Source organism: Mauremys mutica, chromosome 16, assembly GCF_020497125.1.
Source record: "Mauremys mutica isolate MM-2020 ecotype Southern chromosome 16, ASM2049712v1, whole genome shotgun sequence".
Classification (NCBI taxonomy): domain Eukaryota; kingdom Metazoa; phylum Chordata; order Testudines; family Geoemydidae; genus Mauremys; species Mauremys mutica.
Genome location: NC_059087.1, coordinates 3,996,645 through 4,018,965, shown reverse-complemented (window position 1 = coordinate 4,018,965; position 22,321 = coordinate 3,996,645). Strand labels below are relative to the sequence as shown.

General features: G+C 48.9%; 1 protein-coding gene across 5 annotated transcripts in view; it reads left to right on the top strand.

Moving 5' to 3' along the window:
• MVK (mevalonate kinase) overlaps positions 1 to 21,751 on the top strand; it is a 31,587-nt gene extending 9,836 nt beyond the window's left edge. For 4 of the 5 annotated variants that reach the window (XM_044989770.1, XM_044989767.1, XM_044989766.1 and 1 more), the window contains exons 8-11: positions 1,450 to 1,540; positions 2,829 to 2,945; positions 9,370 to 9,523; positions 10,679 to 11,444. In XM_044989770.1, coding sequence (XP_044845705.1) covers positions 1,450 to 1,540; positions 2,829 to 2,945; positions 9,370 to 9,523; positions 10,679 to 10,830 — 514 coding nt within the window. In that variant the 3' untranslated portion in view covers positions 10,831 to 11,444. Of the gene's footprint in view, positions 1 to 1,449; positions 1,541 to 2,828; positions 2,946 to 9,369; positions 9,524 to 10,678; positions 11,445 to 21,587 lie in introns of those variants that run through there. The other variant, XM_044989771.1, reaches the window with a different exon arrangement.
• Positions 21,752 to 22,321: the final 570 nt, after the last annotated feature.

The window sequence follows — 22,321 nt, the reverse complement described above, 5'->3', positions numbered from 1 at the left end:
TTATGGTCGAAAGGTATGAGAGTAACAAAATAATGCTGAATGGTGTGAGTAGGAATCTTGCAGCCAGGACCCTCTAGTGGACCTCTCAGGTAGCTTTAATGTGTTGAAAACCAGTTTTGTTGTCTTGGGTTGGGAAAGAATGAGGCCAATGAAATGTTTGGTCATTGTCTGAAGTTAGATTACAAGGCAAAAGATCAATATTAATTTCATGGCCTTATAGGCAGCAGGATCAGGTCAGCTCCTGGCAGCAAATGACATTTAAAAAAACAAAACAGAACCACGATTTCTTGCTTATTGAATTTTAGAACCGTACAAAAACCAAGCTGCAAAGCCCTGAAAAGAGAGAACAAACCCTGGTTCAGAATGCTCTCTTTATCTCCAACCAATGAACTATAATCCAGTGCCATTAAAATCTTTCACAGTGCATGAAATTGCTCTGTTAGCAGTTAATGTCTCCGGCTGGCTGGTCTCTCAAATGGTGTTTCAAAGGAAAGATATTTTAGCTGAAAAACATGGATCTCAGTAAGCAGGTTTGTCATATTTGTAGAACAAGCACAGTTGTATCAATGTATGTGTAATTGAGAGCACCGAGCCCCAACCCAGCAAAGCACTTGAACGCACACTTACTGAAGTTAACAAGACTTCTCATGCTTAAGTATGTTGTTTAGATTATGGTCTTAAATAACCAGCCTGTTCTAGAGGGGTGATAGTCCAACAGCCAGACTGTCTCCTGTGACTGAGATGGTCTCGATGCAGTAAAGAGGGGAAGCTCTCGTTTTATGGCTCCTTCATTCTCTACTCGCCTTCATTCCGGACTAGGTTAGAGCAGTCTGTAGGTGAGATGGACCTAAACAGGAATCTAGAGCACTGTGGTGAAAACCTGGCATCCGCTTCAGATACATTTAAAAAATGGAGGGCTTTACAGATTGTACATTTTTTTAAATATTTAAATCTGTACAGTAGCCTTTGTATTTTTTTGGGTCGGGGGGGAGGACAAATGGTGAGAAGCTGCTAAAATGATCAGCAGTGAAATAGTTAACCATGTTGACAACAAAATGGACACCATTAGGCTTCAGAGCAGACAAATCAAAATGGCTGGTCACACCTCTCAAAGCTGTTGTTTCAGTCTGTGACAAACATAGGAAGAGGCCACTGCATCAGTTTATGCTAGTCTCACATTTTCAAGTTTATTTTCATGATCACAAGAGGTAGGCATTTCATTTTTAAAAAAGTAGAGATTCTAGAGCCTAATTATGTAACAAAGTGTTTGGCTGTGGAATAGCGGAATACATGGGGCCCCGCCTGTACGTGCAGTTACTACATGCATTAAGGTTGTTTGACCATGGCATGAACGGGGGAGTAAATTTGTTGATGGATGTGGAATAAACCTTGGACGTTTCCCAGTTATGAAGAGGAGAATGAATTTCAGAATCTTTGTTTTGTTTTCAGAGTGCCGACTCTAAGGATCTTATTGACCAACACAAAAGTCTCTCGGAGCACCAAGATCCTTGTGGCAGGTGTCAAAGACAAGATTCTTAAGGTGCAGCATCTTTTTGGTAGATGACAGTGACATGGACGCACATCTATTAATTGGGCTAACCCAGGGGTTCTCAAACTGGGGGTCGTGAGGTTATTACCTAAGGGTCGCGAGCTGTCAACCTCCACCCCAAACCCCGCTTTGCATCCAGCATTTATAATGGTGTTAAATATGTTAAAGTGTTTTTAATTTATAAGGGGGGGTCGCACTCAGAGGCTTGCTGTGTGAAAGGGATCACCAGTACAAAAGTTTGAGAACCACTGGGCTAAACCAATGGTAGCAAGGCAGTACATTGATTGTTGGGGGGGGGAGAGTTGACCTGCACTTAGGAGTAATCCCAGGATCCCTTCCGGGGGGTAGCAGGGTGTGCATTGCTGCATTTGCATGGATTTCTTGGAAGCTGTTGTTTAGTGGTATTACTATGTTCCTTCTGGCATTGCTGCTGCATGAGCAGGGGGAGGGGATGTAACTTGGGAGGAGAAAGGGTTCCCCCCCCAAAAGGAAGAGTAGGTCAAAATATCCACACTAAGGTGATGCGTTGGATCTGACACTGACTGTAGAGTTTCTATGTCACTCCAGCCAAGTCCGCTTAACAAGACTCCTCCAGGAATTGTCCCTATATCTGGCTTTCTATGCTCAGTGGCGTGGAGTCTCAGCTATTATGCAGTTCTGATATGAAGGATTTACTTCTCATCATTCCCTGTGATGAGCAAGTATTAATCCAAACTCTGTGCCAGAATTTCCCTTTTTTAACTAAAATAAGGATCTGGCCATGACTCTTCCTGTTGTTGCAGTGACAAGCAGCTTGGTGAATCCCAAGCATTCAAAAACCATGTTCGGTGCCAAAGAATCAAGAGAGTCTCATTAAACATCATGAGATTTTTTAAAAATCTTTTTTCTTTTGTAATTTGCTTTCTGAATTTTAGAACCTTTGAGCTTTGTTTCCAGGATTGTCTCTGCAATCAGAGGGCTAGAAACTTTATTGGTGAGAGTCTGTTTTCATTTAAAAAAAAATCCCTAACTCCAGGAGCTTGAGGCTTTAAGAAAAATGCCAAACATCATTAATCTCTCAACAAAATCACAAGAGTTTGCAACCCTGAAATACCAAACCTAACCCTATTTCTCTCCATTTCCTCTGACACCCCAAATGTGACCAGCTTCTGCTTTACGTCCCTTATTGCACATGAATTGTCCGGCCTCAGAGGGCTTGGCCCACCTCCAGCACAATCGCAATGAAGCCACGGAACACCACAGAGCTGTCTTCATGTCTCTCATTTTCTTCTTGTCACAGTTTCCTGCTATAATGAACCCAGTGCTTGCCTCGATGGATGCAATTTCTCATGAGTGTGAAAGTGTTCTAGAAGCGATGGCTGAGAGTCCATCACAGGAGTATTACCCTGTGCTAGAGGTAAGGGACACTCTCTCGTCTGTATTTTTAGACACTGTTATAGTCGCACATCAAAACGTCATTTAAAGATCATTAGGGTTGGGAGAGATTTCGATAGCAGGAAATGTTCAGTTCAGAGTGAACCACAACTTGTATCTGCTATCATTAATGCACTCCCTATGTCGGAAGTACTTAAGGTACTGTTGCTACCTCCTGTATATAACACTTGTTTGCTTTTATTATTCTTTCAGAGCCATAAATTTCATTTCCCTTAGTTGAAGGGACACTGAGTTAGTTCAGGATCAGAATGTCCCCTCCCTTAGAATGATTTGTGATTTGATGGCCAGTAGCCCTTTGAATTGAAAGTAGCTCTTTATAAAACCACCATTCTCGTTACTGACAAAGCCAATACAGAAGCACAAAACTCAGCAGCCGGTGTTTGTGATAGACTAGTTAGAAACCAGCCCCCGCTTTGTGCTTGTCCTGTCTCCAGGCTCAGGAGAGCAGATAGCAATTGTTGTGCCCAGAACTGTTTTGACATTGATGCATGAAGTGAATAAGATCTGTGTTCATTTTGGCTCCATTCAAAGCCTGGGGAGGCTGTTGTGGAAACGATTCTTTCAAATTAAAGACACCTCCCTCCCCCCCTTCCCCCGCACACGCAAATGTATGGGGCACTGTCCTCAATGTTCCGATTATAATGAAGTAATTATTAGTTAGTGTTTGGAAAACTTAATTCACCGACTGCATCTGTTGGGACATGTTTCATTATGGCCAGGTGGATGAACCCACATCTGGTGTGGGAGTGGGGGAGTCCCATGTGCTAAATGCTGAACGCTTAGGGTGCTCAGAAATAGAGGTGTTGATAGGACAGAATTCAAGCAACAAGGCCATAAATTGCAGTGACCTGCTTTATTGCAAGAACAGCTGGCTGCTGCTTCTTCCATTGCTAGAGGTGTTGAGAGATAGCAAGGTGTCCTGTTCTTCTTTCTCTCTTGCTCGCCCGCTGGAAACACATCCACAAGTAACCATGCTTTCCCCCTTGGTTACAATAAGGAGTTGCCTTCACTGGCAGGAATGCAGATGCTCTACCCAAGGTGAGGTCACAATCCGTTTTCACCAGGAGAGGTTTGAAAGGGTAACTTTTGTTTCCCTCCCCCTTGTTGTATCCGGTTGTGAAGGCTGGAGCCTCCGGCGGAACAAGAAACAATCTGTGTCTCTTGCTGCCGTGGATGGTAATAATTGGAGATATACCAATCTCCTAGAACTGGAAGGGACCTTGAAAGGTCATTGAGTCCAGCCCCCGCCTTCACTAGCAGGACCAAGTGCTGATTTTGCCCCAGATGGCCCCCTCAAGGATTGAACTCTCAACCCTGGGTTTAGCAGGCCAATGCTCAAATCACTGAGCTATCCCTCCCCCTGTGGTGAATAGGTGGAGATGAGTGCTTGTACCCATCATGTCTGGGGAAGATAGAGAGAAGGATATGTGGATATCGCAAGGCCAGATAGAGATGGTGTCAGGAAGTGAGCCTGGCGGATGGCTGAGGAACAACAAAGGCAGTGACAGTTGTGACAAGCTCAAAGTCTGGGCCAGAAAGAGTGCTGAGGGCCATGGAGAATGAGTGGAAGCTTTGTGCTAAAGCACAGGACTGGCATTCAGGAGTCCTGGGTTCTCTGTCACATGAATCCTGTTTGAATTTGAGCAGGTCACTTAAGCTTTCTGTCTCAACATCAGTTCTCCAGTCTATAAAATGGGGCTAAGACACCCTCTCCTGCAGAGGTGCCTTGAGACTGCCATTGTCAGTGGCTGTAAATGCTGTGAGGCCCAAGGGGGGGAGGGATAGCTCAGTGGTTTGAGCATTGGCCTGCTAAACCCAGGGTTGTGAGTTCAATCCTTGAAGGGGCCACTTAAGGATCTGGGACAAAAATCAGTACTTGGTCCTGCTAGTGAAGGCAGGGGGCTGGACACAATGACCTTTCAAGGTCCCTTCCAGTTCTAGGAGATAGCCTTTTTTTAATAATTGGAGATATACCTATTTTGATGCAAAGTTTATGCCACACTGTTCTGCAGTCAAAATGGCAGGGTTTGCACAGTGCTTATTCAGAGCATAATGGTTGGAATTTTCTCCCTCACATTTTCATGCCAAGGCTCTCCTGTGCTACGTTGCCACTCTCCATTCAGAGCCACTTACAGCGCTGTATAGTCTCGTAGAGTACATTCCTTAGGAAAGAGAGATCTTCTGGGAGAGCTGTATGCAGTCAAACCCTGTGTGCAGGGTGTCCTATGTGAGATGAGTTTGGTAGATCTCAGTCAGTTCCCAAGGGCCTGTATCAAAATTAGGATTTTGCTTTTACCACTGCACCAGGATGGTAGAATGATTTTGTATGAAAGCTGTGTTCTGTGTAACGTAGTGGAGAGCTACCTAATGGTTAGATAAGAAGAGTTCAGATGCAGTCTTCTGTTCCTGGGCTTGCCACTGAGTTGCAGTGTGACCTGTAACAATTCACTTCACCTCGATCCTTCATGAAAGAAGGGTTGTGAGGTTTAGCTTGAAGAGTGCTTTGAGATCCCCAGATGAAAGATGCTAGAGAGGTCCTGTTTAAATTACAAGGAGGAGGAATGCTGCAGTAAGTTGGTTTCTGTTTGTCTTGTGTCTGAAGAGCCCACAGAGGCATGGTTGATTATATGCTGCATACATACATACCTATATTTTTGACTGATGCTGTAGCTGAAATGTGCAGTTCTGGAAGTCTTTGTACTTGAGCCGTTGAACTAGTCTACTGTGTCATAAGCTGTCATCTGACTCCTGGCAGATCTTGGATTGTAATATGACAGGTGTCTTGGATCATCATAGACGGCATTGCGCCCTGCACTCAGGCATATAAAGAGGCCCCTGGATGGAGGTCTGTCCAATCCAGCGTACGGAGCTTGCAATGCGTACGTGCTAAACACTGCTGGCTAATCCATCTTCCCTCATTTATCTAAAGTATGTTGCAAATTGGTGTGTGGTGGGGGGGGGGGTGGGGGGGGGGGGGGGGGGGGGGGGGGGGGGGGGGGGGGGGGGGAGGGGGGGGGGGGGGGGGGGGGGGGGGGGGGGGGGGGGGGGGGGGGGGGGGGGGGGGGGGGGGGGGGGGGGGGGGGGGGGGGGGGGGTGGGGGGGGGGGGGTGGGCGGGGGGGGTGGGGTGTGTGGGGGGGGGGGGGGGGGGGTGGGGGGGTGGGGGGGGGTGGCGCCGTGGGCGGGGGGGGGGGGGCGGGGGAGGAGATATTTTTTTTGCATCATGCAATACCCGCATGGTGTTTACAGGAGACCCATGTGGGACTGGATAGGTAGCCACGGTGATTGACACCTTCCATGCTGTCCTGTAGCTCTGTGCAGGCAAAGCATCATCCAAAGGCACACCACTGCCTACAGCATATGCTCCTCAGAAGTCAGGTGGCGGCACTGCAGACTGGGTATGGAAAAGAGCAAATACCTGAAATAATATAGTGTGCTTGGCCTGCTGGCTATTCAATTGGCTGCCTATTTAACATCGCCTGTGGCTGCCAGCTACTCCCCTCTGCTACGTTCTGTCACTGTATCATGGCCCCGTTCTGTGTAAAACCTTAAGGCTTCAGGATTTTGTGGCTAGCAAACTCTTACTCCCAACACTACCTGTTCTGATGTGTTTGAGAGGAAGGACAATCTTGTGGTTAAGGGAATTCTGGGTTCAGTTCCTGATTCTGCCACAGACCCACCGTGTGACCATGGACAGGTCACTTACCGGTAACCTCTCTGTTCCTTCGTTCCCCATCTGTAACGTGGGAATGATGATCATTCCCCCCCCCCCCCCCCCCCCCCCCCCCGCATTTGTCTGTCTGTTCAGACTGTAGGTCTTCCGGGCAAGGTCCGTCTCTTCCTATGTGTGTTTTGTACAGCATCTAGTACAGTGGGGCCTGATCTTGGTGGGGGCTTCTGCATAAAGTTGTAATACAAATCATTCCATTTGTGGTGGTCTCAAGTGGCAGATGGATCCAGTTCAGAGCCAGAATGGCTAGTGTGACTGGCTAGAACCAGCAATGAGAGGTGATGGGTGGGTTGAGCTTAATTGGGGCTGGGAACGTTGATCTGGCTCAGGCTGCTCAGTTGCTGCCTATTGACCTGACCTGTTAATTATAATTGTGCCCATTCATGTACACTTAATTAATATCCTGTGTGTGGGCTTCTGGTGCTGCTTTAAGAGATTTCTTCTCTCATCCACTCGTGTCTCATTACCCTATTTTTCAGTGCTCTGCTGGTAATGGTCTGTGCCTTGCATACGGCAGCATTTCAGCCAGCTGCTCTTTTCCAATGAGCTCCTTTAATTCTGAGCTTCCATTTTCTTAAACAAAAACCCCCTCACTTTATTCTTATAATCTTTCAATTTCTGTGTGCGTGTTTAGTTCTGTGCTAGCTGCCAGTTCAGCCCTGTGCTGTAATCTTCTGTGTCTAGAAGGCAAGCGCATTGTGAGCAGTGCAGGCTTCCCCCATCAACGCTGTCCAGCCAGTGTGCCTAGCTAATCTGTGGGACTGCTCATCTCCGGGGGAAATGGAGTCGTTCAGTCACCAGGGCCCATTCAGTCCTTGGCCTCTCGGAAGCTGCCATTCATGCTTGGTTTTGTGGTGTTGGATACCTGTACGCTGGGACTGGACTTAGTCTCTCCAACTCGTGTATTAAAGGACGCTGAACAGTTATTTGATTGTGATGACTTTGGATCCAGATTGCCAGGGGCTGTATTTGAACTGCTCACCAGAGGTGAAAGGGTCTGTATCCTGTTATCGATCTCCTGGGCCATTCATGCCTCCCTGCCACAAGCAACTAAGGCCTGGTCTACACAAGGGGGGGGGGGGTCGTCGAACTAAGGTACGCAAGTTCAGCTACGCGAATAGCATAGCTGAACTCGAACTACCTTAGTTTGAAGTACTCACCCGTCCAGACGCCGCGGGATCGAAGTCCGTGGCTCCCCCGTCGACTCCGCCACTGCCATTCGCGGTGGTGGAGTTCCGGAGTCGACGGGAGCGCGTTTGGAGTTCGATATATCGCGTCTAGATTAGACGCGATATATCGAGCTCCGAGAAGTCGAACGCTAGCCGCCGACCCGGACGGTAAGTATAGACGTACCCTATCTGTAGTAACAGCAGGATTTGGACGTGAGTAGTCCTGTAGCTATTGCAATATCCTGGCGCGCTGCAGACCTGCATGAGAGAGGAGCCTCAGGGTTCTGGCTGCTTGCATTAGCTGGGCTTGTGAATGCTGTAGAAATCATCTCAGCTTTGGAAAAAGACTTGCTTTGTACTTCCATAGCCATAGATGGTCCCAGAATGGAGGACTGCAGGAAACGTTTAAGATCCTGACTTGGGTTGGCCAACAAATACCTAGAGTACCTGCCTCATGCTGGAGGAAGGCCCCTGGGTCTGGGTCCTGGATCTCTGCCTTGCAGTGGGGAGAGAAGTGCTGTATGATACAAACAAGGGAGATTTTAATGTTGCTTATCACTGCCTTGGTGATTCCACTTTCTATCACTGGAGCTGGATGGATTGCAGAATTGGCCAGGAATAGGAGCAATCCTAGCACGATTCCTATTCCACAGCTAGGGAAGGATTTCTACGGTGTCCTGTTCGGTGCATGCGTAGCAGGAGAGAGAGGAAGCAGGCCAAGACTACCGAGGGCTGGAGTTCAGTGCCTGCAGTGAATGGCAGCTTTTTTTGGCCCTCTGCTTCCTGTGGCATCTCGCGCTCTCTCTCTCTCTTTTTTTAAGACATTATAAAATGAACTGATATCTGTGTCGGTGCAGTAGTCGCGGGCTAGACTAGAAGCCTGAGGTTGCTAGTGGGCTCGGCCTCATTGTTCAGCATTTGCGTGGTCCTGAGCAGCATTACGCTGCCCAGCTTCCTGTTGCAGTAAGATGTGGCAGCCTGTCAGTGACATCCTAACGGGTAGCTGAGCCGCAGTACAACTCTGCTTGCAGGCGCCTTGGAATAGCACCCGCTATCACTGGAGAAGAGACTGTTCTGGCGGATTGAGATCCAGAGCTGTCCTTGGGGAGCCGGCGAATCAGGGCGACTGCTCTTTGGGGGGCACCCCCAGCCCCACCCCTTCCACCCAAGGGAGAGTGTGCCGGGAGGGAGAGTGCACGGCACTGCAACTGCAGCCTCCTCTGCCCCAGGAAGGCGGGTTGCGTGGCCCCAGCACCCTGGAGACCAGCGGCGCTGCTGAAGCGGGGCCCTGGGGGGGCGGAGGGGGTGGAGTGTGGGTGGGGCCATGCCTGGCTGTTTGGGGAGGCATCGCCTCCCCTACCTGCCCCCCCGGTGTGACTGATCCCGGAAGTGACAAATTTGTCACTTCCGCCCCGGGTGCCGCATCTCCTCTCTCCCTCCCGCCGGACCTGCGATCCATGTGGTCTTGTTGTCTTTGCTTTGTTTTAAGGAGCTCTTTGATATAAACCAGCATCACTTAAATGTGATTGGAGTTGGCCATTCCTCACTGGACAATGTGTGCCGAGTGACCGCCACACACGGGCTGCACAGTAAGCTGACTGGTGCTGGAGGAGGTGGCTGTGCAATCACTTTGCTAAGACCAGGTCAGAAATCCTTAATTTACTACTAATCAGTTAACTCTGTCTTCCTTTTATCTTGCCATAGAGACATAAAGGGGCACTGTTGTAATTTAAAAAAAAAAAAGCCTCGTCAGCACCTAAATTGTTTAAACCGATTAAAAAAAAATTAAAACCTAATTTTGTTCTTTGCTATTCATAGAACTGTTTTACATTTCTCCAGCTGAGCTTGTGCAACTGGTTGAGTCATTTTCACTTTACTGAGAGCTCCGCTTAGATGGCTGGCAGAGCGGTGCCTTTACTATCACTGTGCAGTGTCTGCTGCTGAAGTGCCCATATTAATACTTAGGTGCCATAGCCTAAAAACATGTCACCACATCTTAAATGTGTGGGAAATAGGTTTGTTGGGCTCTTTTGCCTGTGTGCATTGGGTGAGGGATAGGCTAGTGGTGCAATATACTGGTGATTGTCCATGAACCGTGTGTGTACTTCTGCCCTCTACTGGCTGGTATGAGAACTGCTCAACTGTTACATAGACCCTGTATTTCTAAGACTTGATGGGGTTCTTTTTTTGGAGCAGAAAGATCTGTGTGATGTATAGTAATTGTGTAAAATCCATCATGGTCATGAACATGGTAGAATAATGGTTTTCAACCTGTGGTCTGCGGATCCACAGACACCAAGACTCCCAAAGGGGTCCACATCTCCATTCAACATTTTCTGCAAATGAAAGAAGGTTGAAAAACACTGTGGTAGAATACGTAGGTGGACGCTCTTGCACTGGTTTGCTTATTAATTTTACATAGGAATGTCCTATTTAAAGAGCAAAAAGGATGTATGTATAAACTGAAAATGACATGTCTCTGCACCTTTAGAATACCGCTCCATCATAGTGGGACCCTGAGATGATTGGCGTGCTAGAAACTACTGGGTTCTAAAGACTCCATTAATGTCTCCTGCCAATGAAAACTTAAGTCAAACCTAGTGGTAAATTGGCTGCTCATTAATGTAAGAAGGAACAGATAAAATGTACCCCTTTATGCCCTCACCCCAGACTTAGCACGTTCATTTCCTTTTATGGCGATACCATTTAGCCCATATTAAACATGCAGCAAAGCATTTCCATCTCCCAGCGGTGCCCAAGCTGAACTTAACTGGCTGGTGTAACCTCCTTCTTGGCAGACACAGACCCATTGATGATGGAAGCAGCCAGACAAGATCTCAGTGCCTGTGGATATGAATGTTGGGAGACCAGTATTGGGGCGCCTGGAATATGTCTTCATTCGCTGTCGTCTTTGAAAGCAGACGTTCTGCATGTCTTTAATTCGGTTTAAGATGACATGGACTCTGACTGTACCCTGCCTTCCTGCCCGTGCAAGTTCAGAGCTTCTTAACTCTTCACAGGAGTGGCCACCCATGGTGCTGAACACACTTCAGAGTTCAGCTTACGTTGCCAGTCTGAAATATTTTGCCCCCTTTTTCATGGCTGTGAAAGTGTCATCGTGAGCTGAGACTGAACCGAGTTCAGACCTGGCGTATCTAACGGGGCAGCTCCACTGAAGACAGTGGAATTATTGCTCTCACCTATCCCAGCTGTGAGTATGGCCCTGTGTCTCACCCTTGAAGCTGTCTTTAGTAAACACTACAATGTTAACAGTGGGCACAAGAGGGAGGGGTGTGTTAACCCTGGTGTCCTGGCCAAATTCCAGCTTGAGTAATTACATTTTGCCTCCCTTCGATGCATAGTGGGGTATCCTCTTTGCTTCGCCTTCGCCTGCCTCTCGAGACCAATGTGAGGCTGGAGTAGTTAGTGTGCACAGAGTACCGTGAGAGTTTCTGATGAAAGGCACCACAGAATGCAAAGCATGAGACTGCTCCTGTGTTTCTACTAATGCTGTTAGAGGCACTGCTGAGATTAAAATATAAATAAATAAATAAATGGTGATTATCTGTGTCACTAATTGAATCTCAGATAATTAAAGTGGAAGAAAGTGAAATTCTAATACACTTTGCCCCATTTTTTTGTTTCCTTTAGCATATCCCTTCTCTGTCTCGGCTGTTGTGTCTGAGCAGGCTTGCTGTTTGTAGTCTCATGGTCCGGTTCTCATGCTAGTAACACCACAAAATCTGCAGGAAGATGTTTAATCCCAAAGGCACTTTTCCTTTATTTTAATTTCATGTTAGTATTTCTGTTCATAGTAGATTTGTTAGAATCCCTGGGTTTTTATTTTTTAAACAGTCTAATCTTTGGTCACAAATGCGGATGTTAAGGACACATTCCTTCTACATTCCCAGGTAAAGGTTATGTCAATGGATGGTATCTGTTACTAGTCATCCTTCCTTAATGCCACTCAGCGGAGTGGGTTGCCAGAGGCGCTTGACCCATAAAGTAAATCAATTTCCAAAATATTTTTGCGGTTTCTTAATTGATGCTCCCTCTAGTCAGGTGATCTACTTTTCCTATCTCCTCCATTACTTGTTTTGTTAGCCTCCAGTTTTGGAATGGGCTGTTGTCCTTCACCCCTCAACTTCCAAGCCAGACACCTCTCTTATGTAAATGGTGTCTTAATCAACAAATTGACACCTGAATGTGTTAAATGTAGATTGCAGCCTGCATACTACAATTAGCACCATGCTTTCCCTCCTCCCACTGCTTCTATATCGAGCCCTGGCTAGATAAGCGCCCTGTGGATGCCACTCACAATTGTAATTCAGCACTGAGAATTGGCACCCTTGGAAAAGCTCCTTTCCCTTAGCGCCCTGGCTAAGCATTCCCAGCTGTGTGGGTAGGGCAAGTAACAACTGTTTTAGCACAGTGGGTTAAAGAGCTGCCAACGCCTGGGGGGAGGGAGGGGTGGGACTTCACAAATTGATCTGCAGTGCAAATGGTGCTGCCTTTAGCATCTCCTATTGTGGGTTTTCTTGCTTTTTTCAAGGGTTACAGATGCTGTTTCACAAGACAGTCTGTTTCTTCAATGCAGTGTGAACTGGATGGACCCACTAACTTGTTTTAGGGCCCGTCTACATGGAGAAACGTACTAGCAAAATATTCCAGATACGCCTCCACATGGGGAGCCATAATGGTATAACTACAGTGGCATAATTATACAGATGGAGACTAATAAAGTCCCTATGTAGACAGTATCAGAGGGGTAGCCGTATTGGTCTGGATCTGTAAAAAGCAACAGAGTCCTGTGGCACCTTATAGACTAACATGTATTGGAGCATAAGCTTTCGTGGGTGAATACCCACTTCGTCAGACACATGTAGACAATCCCTTAGACTTCTGGGACATCTTTTTGTGTGTAACAGCATTGCTGAATGTCCTAATATGTAATCAAACAATGCATCTCCCCCCAAGAAAATCTCTGTTCTCCTAGAACCAGGGTATGTGACCTGTCCTATTGTTAGGCTTGGCAGAATTACATTTTTCACTTTTTAATAATTTTGACACCTAACATCGATGTTTGTTTGGGTTTTTTGGGGGGGGTAAGGATTTTTTTAGACTTATCTTTTTTTAAATTTTATTTTCACAGTTGCAGGAAATTTATGCAGGGGGTCAGGTAATTGGTTGTAATAGACGGTGAGATTCAAAAAGTTAAAGCTGTGTAGCTGTTAAAACACAAATTGTCAACACCGTGTCAAAATATACAAAGTAAATATCCTTTAAATTAAACTCGTAAGTTCTCAAGTAGCACTTTTCTTTCTTTGCCATCTGTAAATTTTAATAATTATCAATAGAAATTTTTTGTCAATTTGTGTGTATACAGTGAAACTGACATTTATTTAACTTGACGTTTATTGACTTTTACCAATAAAATCTAATCTTTCCAAGTGTACCTCTGTTGCCTTTTGTGTGCTCATGGAGGTACGGAGCCATCTTGCATCTAGGCAGAAATGATTTGATCATACAATTTCTTTTTAAGTGTTTTTAAAAAAAAAAAACAACCCTTGAATTCAGTTCTTTTCCACCATCTCCTTGCGCCGGCGCACACCCCCATAACTGTCTCTGTGTTAAAACTTGTCTCGCTGGCATAGCACGGGCCTTTGGCAGCTAATCCAGGGCTTGAGAGGCAGAGGGCAGTTGTCTGCTTCCTCCTAATTCTTACTCTTCTGTGAGTCTTCCCTCCGCCCTCCCCCAGCTCCTGTGTGTGTGTGTGTGTTCCGATTTTTCTTTTCTTTTATGTGACTCTAGTGCTGGAGCTGATGGTCATCTCTCCAGCCACTGAGCAGTCACAGCGCCAGCGGCCCACACTACGCCTGGAGTGGCTCGCCTCTTGGCATGAGCCCATCTTTGCTTTCCCTGAGTGCCAGTGGAGGGGTCTGTCTTTGATGCAATTATCTTAGCTGAGACCATGAAACTCATGACTCCATATTAGCCACCAAAGAGCCATCAGATGGTAACCTTCAATCACTGGTAACCTGGGCTAGATATTCAAAGCAGCAGCCTAGATAGGAAGCCTCTAATTCCTGTTACTATTCTTCTCAACCATTCAGTTCCCCTCTCCTTTCCCTCACTAAATAAATGTGAGCAGTGAGTGTGACACCTCCATTTCATCCTCTGACTCTTTGTTACCCTAGCACAACTCCTCGAGCTATGGACTTGGTCCTGGACAAAACAGAGCCGTCCTGCTTGGGAGGAATCCATCTGACCTCTGGCATCTGTCAGCCAGTTTTCAGCCTGTCTTTAACTGGGCTTGTGTTGCATGTAATTGTCGGTTGGTGAGATTAAGATGTTCAAGTGACAAAGGACCTGATTGGCTACAGCCATGAGGGGGAAGTGACTTGAACTGTGCTTGTGTTAGCAGAGTGCAGGTTTGTGCTACAGTATTAGCATTTGCAAGGGCAAATACCTCACCCAGGAGCCACATTCTCCTCCCAGAGAGCAGCTGCTGCCTGTTTGTGTGAGGTAGCGATGGAAACCATCACCTGAGGTGGCCAAATAGGGAACTGTCTTCTAAATGGATTGACTTTGATCCAGTATCCGGATCTTTGGTCCCTTCTCTTTAGGGAAAGGAAAATGGTCCCAGGAATGACAAGAATTTCTAGAGTTATTTATAGTACCACAATACCTAGGAGCTGATCGCTTACTACAGAATTATCAATTCTGACAATGGCTGCTGTGCTCTCAGCCTTCATGATGGGAGCAGACAGCCCCACAGTGTTTTTAAAAGGGTTGTGCCCTTTACAGCCATCAATTGCGTCAATGCTTTTCTGTTGCTGACCACAAGGGGGCAGTGGAGACCCACCCTTCTGAAATACCAGGAACCTGTGCTTCCATCTGGCCTGTTTTCCAAGGTCGGGCCCTTGGACAGTGGTTGGGAGGCACCTTTGGCATAGAAGATATCGGCATCAAGCTCTGATAGGTCCACTTAGAAACCGTTAACAAAGAGATCAAATTTGCTTCTGCCTCTCAGTATGTTTGATTTGACGGGTAAATCTTGCCCGGAAGCAGGGCAGTGAGTTATCTGTGCCAACAGTGGGGCCATAATTGCGTAAGTCAGCAGCTGGAGCCAGTCCCAATTTATTAGAAGTAAGCATGGACTTAACAACTGGCCGCAAGTGCTGTCTTATTTATTTATCTTCCTCTCCCCTCCACCCCCACCCCCGGTTTAATCAACGGGAACCCACGACAAATAGCGTGATTGACATCAGAGGCGGTTTTCTGCTTACTTTTCACAAATGTTCTGTCCAAATAGAGTGGATAAATAACCTTTTCAATTGCAGTTACATTTACAGTGGGTCTCACCCAATTAATTAATTACACACCCTACTAATTACATAGAGGAGTAAACTGAGGCAGAGAGAGGATAAAGTGATTGGTTATGACTCCGATTAGCAAGAGCCAGGCATAAAACCCAGAAGTCCTGCTCCCTTGCCCTAGCCACAAGCCAGCGCTGCCTCCATGGATCTCTGTTCTGCCAGCGCTGCTTACAGCTGTCATACTCACCTGTTTAAACGTTCCTGCTGCAGTTGGCTCACTCTTGTAAAGTGGACAGGTAAGAAGTTCAGAATGAGGCAGCATTTGAACAGCCGCCTCTGCAGTTTAACACTCAGAGCGTTTGAAGTGCAAATTACATTTTGCGAGTGTGTCTTCCCCCCCCCCCCATTGCCCCATCCCCTCTGCCTTACCTTGCAGCTAGTCTCCCCAGCAAAAGCGCAGCTGCTTCATATATATATAATTTTTTTTGCCATGTCTTTCTCTTTTTATAGGCTCATTTTACAGATGTGTAATGGAGCAACGATTTCTGCTGAAGGATTAGGCTGGTAATTTGGCTAATTTTTCTTCAGCTTCATTTTTCATGTTAGGAGCTTTGCAAAAAGACTAACAATCCCTGCTTGGCCTCTTAATAGCCAGAGCAGGGAGGAAAGGTTGGAGTCTAAACTCCTCCTGTTGCAGAGGAAAAGAACATGTAACAATCCTTCAAATCGCTCCTTGCTTGGGTAGTGTTTGGCTTGGCTGTTGGTTCTGAGTCTGTCTGGGGATGCACAGCGGTCTGGTGACAAGGAATCTGGGTTGTGAGATCTGGGTTCTAATCCTACCACTGCTACTGGACTTTCTGTGTGACTCTTCACCTTCCTGTTTCTCCTCTTGCTGCTGTTCTTATCTATGTAGGATCTGCAGGGCGGAAGTGCTACCATCCTGGGGCCTGGATCTTGGTTGGGAGCTGCAGGCGCTAATGTAATGGAAATAAGTTCTTACTAGCAAAAAGGGCTGAGACTCCTAAAGAAAGCGTTGCATCCAAACTCTGCAGGGATTTCGTTAATATTAACTATACCAAGGGGGTTTTCCTCTAAGTGGATCAAATGTGTTGAGACGTAGCTGTATTTCCTGACGGGGGCTGTGCATATAATCTACTTTTACTGTTTTAGCCAAAAAGATGCTTTTCAATCTATCAGCATAAAATGAGACACTTTGTCAAACCTTTCTTAAAAAAAAAAAAAAAGGTCCCCACTTGCTTAAGGAAACTTCTTTGTTTAATGCTCTGTCTTGCCGATGGGAGGGATCCAGAGCTCATGGTGTGATGCCATGCAGCTGTGGGAGGGGCGTGAGTGGGCAAAGACAGCCGAAATGCATCAAATCCTCAGGGAGGGGGGACTTCTTAAAAAGTGACTGCAGAGACTTTGTATCTCAGATTCTCCCTTTGTAAATCATTGTTCACTATCGTTCTGCCTGCAGGGAAAATGTTATGAAATGTCTGGTAGATTGAGCTGGCTGGCCAGAAACCTTAAGGGATGACCTTGTAGCTAAAGACATGCATGGAATAAAATACCTGCCTTCTGTTCTCGCTCCTAACAAATCTGCTGTCTGCCTGTCTTGCTTTCAGTTGGGTAGGGAAGCTTTTACAGCTTCAAGAGGAAGTACTGCTGCTGTGAGAGGGGCTTTGATTTGACCTGGTGCGTCTTCCTTAGCACTTCACGGGGTGCCTTCCAGCAGGAGATTTTTCACAAACCCGACTAATGGGAGGAAGCTGTGTCAGCCCCGCTTACCGAGATGGGGGAAACTGAGGTGCAGAGCTATGGCCCTGATCTGAAGCCAACTGCACTTAATGGAAGGATTCCTGCTGGCTGCAATGGGCTAAATGATTTGGGCAGGGAGTCAGGGGCAGAGCTGGGACAAGTGCCCGGGTCTTCTGCCACCAAAGCGCGTGCCCTGTATCTGGACTGCTGCCTCGTGCGTGCTGCCAGCCAGAGTCCTGCCAGTGCAGTGCAGTTGCAGGCAGGGGTTAAAGACGGGCTCATTTCTTTTCAAGAGAATATTCTCTTACTTGCCTGCTGTGACCAGCCTCCACATCCTGTTCACGAGACGGTCAGACAAAATTCCAGAGGGATCTCAGGTCATACAGGGGTGTGGGCTGGAGGCCGGGCAGGAATGCTTCCCTAGTTGTGCAAGGTGCAGGCCTGTATTCCACGCTTACTCTCCTCTCCTCTGCAGCATCAGCAAGAGGTTACTGTCCTGGGGGGGCGTTTCCCTTGCTCCATAATCACCAAGCCGCTGGTCCTGGCGGGGAGCTCTTTCAAGGCGCAGGGCGGCTGATACCTGACAAGGAGTTGAAGATTTCAAGTAGTCTGAGAAGAAAGTGCCAGCCGGACCTCCCGGGTGTCTCTCGCTGGCGTTCCCAGTTTGCCTTCCCCAGTGTAAGGCGGTGCCTCTTCCCATGCCGCTCCTGCGCCTCTAACCCTGCTAGGAATTTAATTAGCGCTCGGCTCCCCTCTGTAAACGGCAGTGGTGTGGTTTGTGCGGGCGCGTTCCTTCCCCTGCAAGGCACAGATGGTATTTTTTTTATCAGTGTCAGCAGCGGCTTCTTTCTGCTCTGATGAATAGATTCTAAAGAGGCAGTGACATTATTTGAGATAACAGCGAGAACAGCAAAAGGGTCACTGATAGAGAGAAAATGTCAAAGCGCATAGATAAAAGGCAGGGGGTGGGCAGAGGGGAACTGGGATGCGGGGAGAAACCCTGCAGTCGTCGTCTGGCTGGTGCATGCCCCAGGACAGGGAGCCCTTGAGAAAGCAAACGTCCCCAGAACCAGTTTGAAATTCTAACGAGTGGATAAAGGGGGGGCTGGGTGCCCCCAGCTCCGGCAGCCAAGTCCTCCTTTTCACTTCGATTCAATTAGTGCTCGCACTTCGGAGCTCGTCTCCGCTGCTCGCCAGTGCAGTGCTGTTTGTATTGCACACGCTCTGCTTTGCCGCCGAGAGGCTGCAGGGAGGTGGCAGAAGATTATTTGTTTCCTCCCCTCCTTTTTCCTGCTCCTTGCTCCTCTTGGCTCCACAGCGCTTCTGCCTCCCCTCGCTCTCTTCCCTGAGTGGGTAGGAACCAGCCTCGGGCCTGGGCCAGCCGCAGGCATTGGAGCTCTCTGCCCCGGGATCAGTGCCGTTCCAGGCTGGCAGTAATGCCCGCTGCCCCTAGGCTTCCTGCAGGTCCCAGTGCCTTTAGGCAAGCCGGGAGGAGTGAGCAGCCAGGGAATTTCCCGTGCACCGGCCGCTCCTGACCAGGTTCCTGTCTCTAGCGCTGGCCAATGATGGTGGACGTAAGTGGAGCAGACTCCTGGGGCCTGATCCAAAGCCTATGGCCTCCAGTAGGAGTCCTGGCCCTGCTTTCGGGGGGCACTGGCTCAGGCTTGTAGGCTCCGCTTCTGGTATCCCTGGTGCTCTGCCTTTTGCAAGCCACGTTACAGCTAACAGCCTGTCTGCCCTTCAAACCCCCCCCCCCCGCGCGCACACACTGTGTACAGCCCCTGGCGCCATGGGCCTCAAACCCCACTGGGGCTTCTCCTTGAATCTGATACAACTAGTAACGGTTTGGCCTGCCCAGGCCTGTCTTTCAGCTTGGGGGGTGGAAGGTAGTGCAGCATTCCCTGGTCCCCGTTTGTCGTCCCTTCTGCACCCCTGCCGTGCCCTGATGGGACAGGGCTGCCCATGGCTACAAGCCACGCTGGTTTGAATGGCGGTGTAAGTGGGCCCTAAACGGGCTCATCTCTTCCCATGTCAGCCGAGGACTCTGTGGCGACAGTCTGACATCCCCGCTCTCAAAAACGATTCTGTGAAACCCACATTTTTATGTAATCTGGCATCACAGGGTCAGTGTGCTGTGGAGCAGAATGGCCTCGCTCAATGCCCCTGGTGTTTCAGCTGGTTGCAGGCTTCTTCACTTCCTGTCCTAAACTGGGCTGTGCCGCCACCTGGCCCCCAGGCAGCAATTCCTAGGGCTGGTTAGTGCAGTCAGCGCTGGGCAGTTGTGGAATCGCCATCAGTGGAGATTTTTAAGAACAGGTTGGACAAACCCTGTCAGGATGCAGCTGGGTTACTTGGCCTGTCTCAGCCTGGGGAAGGTGGACTGGAAGACCTGTAGAAATCAGCCCAACGTTTCTAGGATTGTCTGTAGGCTCCACCTCCATTGTAAATACTTTACTTCTCTAGCTCGAATTTCTGTTCAGTCATGTAGGGCTGGGGCAGGACTGTGCATCGGCTCTGCTCTCCAGGGGGATACGGGGCAAAGCATTAGCAGATGCATCACTCCGGTCTTTGCAGGGGCCTATGCAGACACATAGGTAGGCTTGGCAGAATTTTGATCGATTAATATTGATGTTTATTTTTAAGCAGGTTTTTAAGGTTTATTTAAAATTTTGCAGTGGTGGGAAATGAATGGGGAGGTCGACAGTAATTATCTAATGACAGTAGATGCTGAGATTCAAAAAGTTAAAGCCTTATAACCATTAAAACACAAATTGTCTGCTTTGACACGTGATGTCGACAAAGTAAATAGCCTTAACTCAAACGCTGGTTTGTTCTCAAGCAGCATTTTTCGCACGTTGTCGTCTGGGGATATTTTTTGGCTGTCTGGTGAAATTAACATTTACCAACATAAATCTGATCCATCCACGCCTGCATATCAGATAAAAGTCCCTGCCCTGGGAGTCATAGGAACAATCCTCCACTGGGCAGCAGAGCAGAGCCAGGAGGGCCCTGATCACCTGCTTTCTTCTCTTGCACTTGGCTCTGTGAGTTTGCCTGCAGAAAATGTGACATCAGCCAAAGCCTGGGGCTGCCAGGGGGTTGGGGGTTCATTTCCGCAGCCTGCTCTCTCTGCTCCTCACGCCGGCTAGGAGTAACCTCAATGTGACCGTGCCTCTTTCACTGCCTCCCAGGCAGAGCTGGGCTGCTGCATGGAGGGGGGCTGTGGACGCTCACTCAAAGCCCCCTTCCTCTGACCAGCTGGGCTGCTTGCGGCTGTGTGGCAGCGAGAGACGGGGAGGTGCCTGTGGTTACAGATGGGTGTAACCCAGATTTTACTGGCAATGCTCCCCCACACCCCGCTGCCCCCAGATGTTTCTCCGTTCTCAGCCTTTCCATCCACGCAGGACCAGGGTCTTCTCCGCGTAATGCGCAGTGCGGGCTGTAGAGTAGCTGGTGACCTGCCGTGGTTTGTCGTGTCTCTGGGAGGGATTCACCTTGCCAGAGTTTGGATTCATTTTTCTTGTGTGTGTTTAAAAAGAAAGCAGCAAAGAATCCTGTGGCACCTTGCAGACTAACAGACGTTTTGCAGCATGAGCTTTTCGTGGGTGAATACCCACTTCTTCAGATGCAAGTATTCACCCACGAAAGCTCATGCTGCAAAACGTCTTAGTCTATAAGGTGCCACAGGATTCTTTGCTGCTTCTACAGATCTAGACTAACACGGCTACCCCTCTGATACTTTAAAAAGAAAAACACGCTGGGAGACGGGGCCCCTTTGTTTGATCTGTGCGGTGCTGACAGGCGCCAGCATGGCAGGCCTGGTGTATGCGTCTTCCCCCCCCCCCCCGCCGTGAGTACAGAGCTTTCCCTGGAGGGAGGAAGGGTCTTGTCGCTGGGGTGCAGACTGAGACTCGGGCGCTTTGCATTCAGTTTCTGACTCCTATCACAGCCCCACTGTGTGACCATGGGCCTTGGTTCCCCACCTGTGCCACAGGGGTAACGTTCCCTTTGCTTGTCAGCGTCGAGTCCCTGCCCTGGACAGGTAACGATGGAGCTAGTCTGTGGCTAAGCAATGCCTGGCTTCTGGGGCCTCCAGGTGCTAGTGTGATACAAATAGCGAGTAATAAAAGGGTAAGAGCTAACTAGTGCTGGTGTCTTTGGGGGCTGTGGACACCTGTCTACTAGAAACAGGGAGGAGAGAGCCCGGCGTGTTTCCCCACGGGTCAGTGGGCGGCTATCGGCGAGGACAGCTCGGACACCCTGACCCCTGCACAGCGAAAAGCAGGCAGCTTCCTCCCCTTTGCCCTGCTCAGGACTGGAGCATGCTGGGGCCTGTCCCATCCAGCACAGAGCCTCCCCCTTGTCCTCTCTTCCAGGAGGCTCTCTCTCCCTGGAGGATGGGGGAGTGCCCGTCCCGGCCAGCGACGCAGCGCGGTGTCCTGCAGAGGGACGTGGGGCCAGAGTGGCACTGAAGGATAATGTGGCATTGCCCTGTGGCAATGTCAGCGGAGAGGAGAGGAGAGGAGCGTTCCAGGAGCAATCACCACTAATTAAACCGAAATAGGCCACTGACTTCACCAGTCTGCGCAGGCTGAACTAAAGCCTGAATTCCCCTTTCTCTCCCCTGCAGCTTCCCTGGACGGTGTCTGCTCTGAGCCAGACTCAGCTGCAGCCCCTGGCGCTGCTTTGCGCTCACCCCACCTGCCCCGTGCTCTGCAGTGGTAGGAATCCGTTCCTATGAGGTGGTTGTATTTCCTTGTGCCAGCACCTCCTTTTCCCCTTCCCCCTCAGGCACCAGCTCCCTCTGTGGCCGTGGCCATTGTGCATTAGCAGAATCAATTTACCACTCCAGCCACAGTGGGTCCAAAACTGGCCGCTTGATCCAAACGTCCTGGCTTGGCCTTTAACACCTGAGCTGAACCCAGCTCTGCCAGGCTCTGGGCTTGGTCCGTTGGAGTCTGTTGAGGGCGGCTGCTTGAAGTTGATCTCTTCCCTCCGGCGCTGTGCTAGGTGTCTCCCCTGCACCCAAACAAACTCTCCCTTCCACTGTCTTGAGTGGGACTGGGGAGGGCCGTGAGAGCGGTGCTCTGTGCCTGGGTGAGCGCTGGCTTTCCCAGCACGGACTGAGCCTGCACCCACTCAGCCCGAGTTGCCGTGCGGCTGAAAAGCCACCCACTGCCCCTTCTCCACGTGGGGCTCTCTGGGTTGCCTGGAAAGCTGTCAGCGAAAGCTGGCCCAGCTGAGCTCAGTCGGGCTCTGCACGGGAACTCTCAGCTGGTGCATGGGAGAGATGGTGTTTTCTTCGGGCTGGAGTATTTGTCCTGGTCGACTGGCTCCCCTGCAGGGCACCTGAAACTTCCCGAA